Source organism: Penaeus chinensis, chromosome 41 (genome assembly GCF_019202785.1).
Source record: "Penaeus chinensis breed Huanghai No. 1 chromosome 41, ASM1920278v2, whole genome shotgun sequence".
In the NCBI taxonomy this organism is placed as follows: Eukaryota; Metazoa; Arthropoda; class Malacostraca; order Decapoda; family Penaeidae; genus Penaeus; species Penaeus chinensis.
This window is the reverse complement of record NC_061859.1, coordinates 23,086,729-23,089,497: the sequence shown is the minus strand read 5'-3', so window position 1 is coordinate 23,089,497 and position 2,769 is coordinate 23,086,729. Positions and strand designations below refer to the sequence as shown.

The window sequence follows — 2,769 nt, the reverse complement described above, 5'->3', positions numbered from 1 at the left end:
AGCGTGTCTGCCTATTTATGTCTGTCCACCAGTTTAGATATCAGTGTTTCGATATATTTAACTATCTACAGTATCTATACATATATACTGTATATATCTATCTGCCCGATCTGTGTATATCCATACGTATGACTATACACACACACACACACACACACACACACACACACACACACACACACACACACACACACACACATACACACACACACACATATATATATATATATATATATATATATATATGCGCGCGCGCGCGTGTGTGTGTGTGTATGTGTGTGTGTGTGTGTGTGTGTGTGTGTGTGTGTGTGTGTGTTTGTGTGTATATGTATGCATGTATGCATATAATATATATATGCATATATGTATGATATATATATATATATATATATATATATATATATGTATGTATGTATATAATACACACAAATATAAATGTGTGTGTGCGCGCACACACACACACACACACACACACACACACACACACACACACACACACACACACACACACACACACACACACACACACACACACACATACACGCGCACACACACACACACATACAAGCACACACATATCCCTATTATTATATCCTCTTTTGGAAATAGATGAACAAGTGTTTAAGCTTTGAAAATAAATTAATATATGGTTAAGTAAAAAAAATATATAAGTTTTAAGTTTTAAAAATAAATAAATACATGGATAAGTTCTAGAATGTTGCCCGAGGCACCCTTGCTGTAACTCTGAATAAAGAGCGAGCAATGGTGTCAAAGGAAACGTAAATCTAAAAAGATAGACTCGAGTGTTTTTCACTTCACCCTCAGGACCTAATTTGCCCGGGGCCGTCGAGGCGCGCTTGGTGTTCGCCCCCAGCGCCCGCCTCCATCGCGCCCTCTTCCTGCTGGTCGGGGGGTCAGGCCGCCCTCGCGACGCCCGGGAGAAGGGGCCCGAGGACAAGGAGGCGGCTCTCGACATGCTCTCCATGTCCAGTTGACGTGCGACGTGGCTCGATGGGCACGTTTCCTTCCAGAAAATGCATCATCTATTCCTACTCCAATTTTAAGGGGTTCAAAACACAATATATTATCTCGATACAGATATGTGACAGTGGAGCATATATAGCAAATGCAAGTTTACATCATGACGTAACACTGATAAATATCACTCTTACCTTGTTTTGATTACTTAACAAGAGTTTGGATGAGACCTGAGCGTTACAACTTTTCCAAGTGTGGGGTAAATTTAGGCATTGCAGAATAAGCAGTAAGATAAATTACTCAATTGGTACTACTCCTTTGATCACACCAAGACAGTCAAATGTTCACCAACAGTCAGCTCGTCCAAATGGATTGATAATTATCGGAAACCGTCAGATATAATAGTTTCTTTTGGTTTAATGTTTTTTGTTATAAATCGTTGTCAGGAAGAAACTGTTTAAACATAGCACCGAAAACTGATTTGAAGAGAAGCAAGAATATCCACTAACAATACTACAAGAAATATGGAATTTAAATTCACATTTGGGGGGGAAAGGAGGATACCAGTGATAGAAGGTCTCGCCAACAGGAAAAAGCTACGCCTCAAACGAAGGCAATAACGCGACATATATTCCTAGGAGTCGACTACTATAGTCGACTTACTTACCTCTGATAGTCGAGGCCTAGAAAAGTTTGAAACAAGGCTGCTTATTGGTTAGTAGAACTCTGAAGATTATATGTAACCTAAAAGTATACAATACAGAACAATTTCCATAACTAGACAGGTAAGATTCCTATAATATATGCAAAGTTTTAAAGAAAACCAAAGTTGATTATTTAGGCTTATAAAATAACGTTCGAAGTAATCACGTGCATTGTAGCTAATTGTAAAAATACGTTCTGGTAACATTAGTTTACTGACGGTTTTCTTAATCTTGTACACAATTAGTATTTGTCCTTTCTTGTACATTTATGAATGATTTGTGTCCAGCTCCGCTGTACATGTTGCAAAATAAATAAATAGCGTGCAGGGCGTTTCTACTACTAGCATTGGGTACAAGCGCCTTACATGCCTGTTCGGCTCATAAATGTATTATTTTCAGATCTGTTCGTTTTGCACCAGTGACTATATTTTTGAAATAAAATTTCAAGTAAATATTGTTCTTAAAAAGAAAAAACATTAGGAGATTATGTAATGGTAACATAACTTAGGAAGGGAAACTAGAGCTGAAGCCGCCCACCCTAAAAGAAAGGAAAATAACGTCGTGACATCAACAAAAACAACAACAGTTACAACTGCTAGTACTAAGAGTAGTAATGATAGTTGTAATAGGAGAGTTGCCCGTAAATATGTTTGTTAAATATTTATAACTTCAACATCGATATGTTCACGCCAAAGCATGACATTCGTAAGACAGAGCTCATTAACGTGAGCATGTTCAAGTTTATGTTATAGTTAAAGTTTAATTTGACAAGATTTATTGACAATGTTTATGAGCTATTCGTCTGGTTCAGTACACCATGATAATCATAAATGATAATTATAAAAAAATAAATAATGATCAAAACTATCCTTTTCTTTATCATTACTATCATTATTATCATTAATGATAATATAAAACAACAATAATAATGGTGATAATGAAATAATAACAATAATAATGGTAATAATGCAATAATAACAATAATAATGGTAATAATGAAATAATAATAATTGTGATGATATCATTACCCTCATAATTGTTCTTGTTATTATTATTCTCAATATCATCACTGTTTTAATTCTGATTA

At 35.7% G+C, this 2,769-nt stretch overlaps 1 protein-coding gene across 1 annotated transcript in view; it reads left to right on the top strand.

The window, feature by feature from the left end:
* Positions 1-2,546, top strand: part of LOC125047649 (sodium-coupled monocarboxylate transporter 1-like) — a 34,953-nt gene extending 32,407 nt beyond the window's left edge. Inside the window, exon 12 of the mRNA XM_047645973.1 lies at positions 826-2,546. Within this exon, the coding sequence (XP_047501929.1) occupies positions 826-995 (170 nt within the window). The 3' untranslated portion in view covers positions 996-2,546. The remainder of the gene's footprint in view (positions 1-825) is intronic.
* Positions 2,547-2,769: the final 223 nt, after the last annotated feature.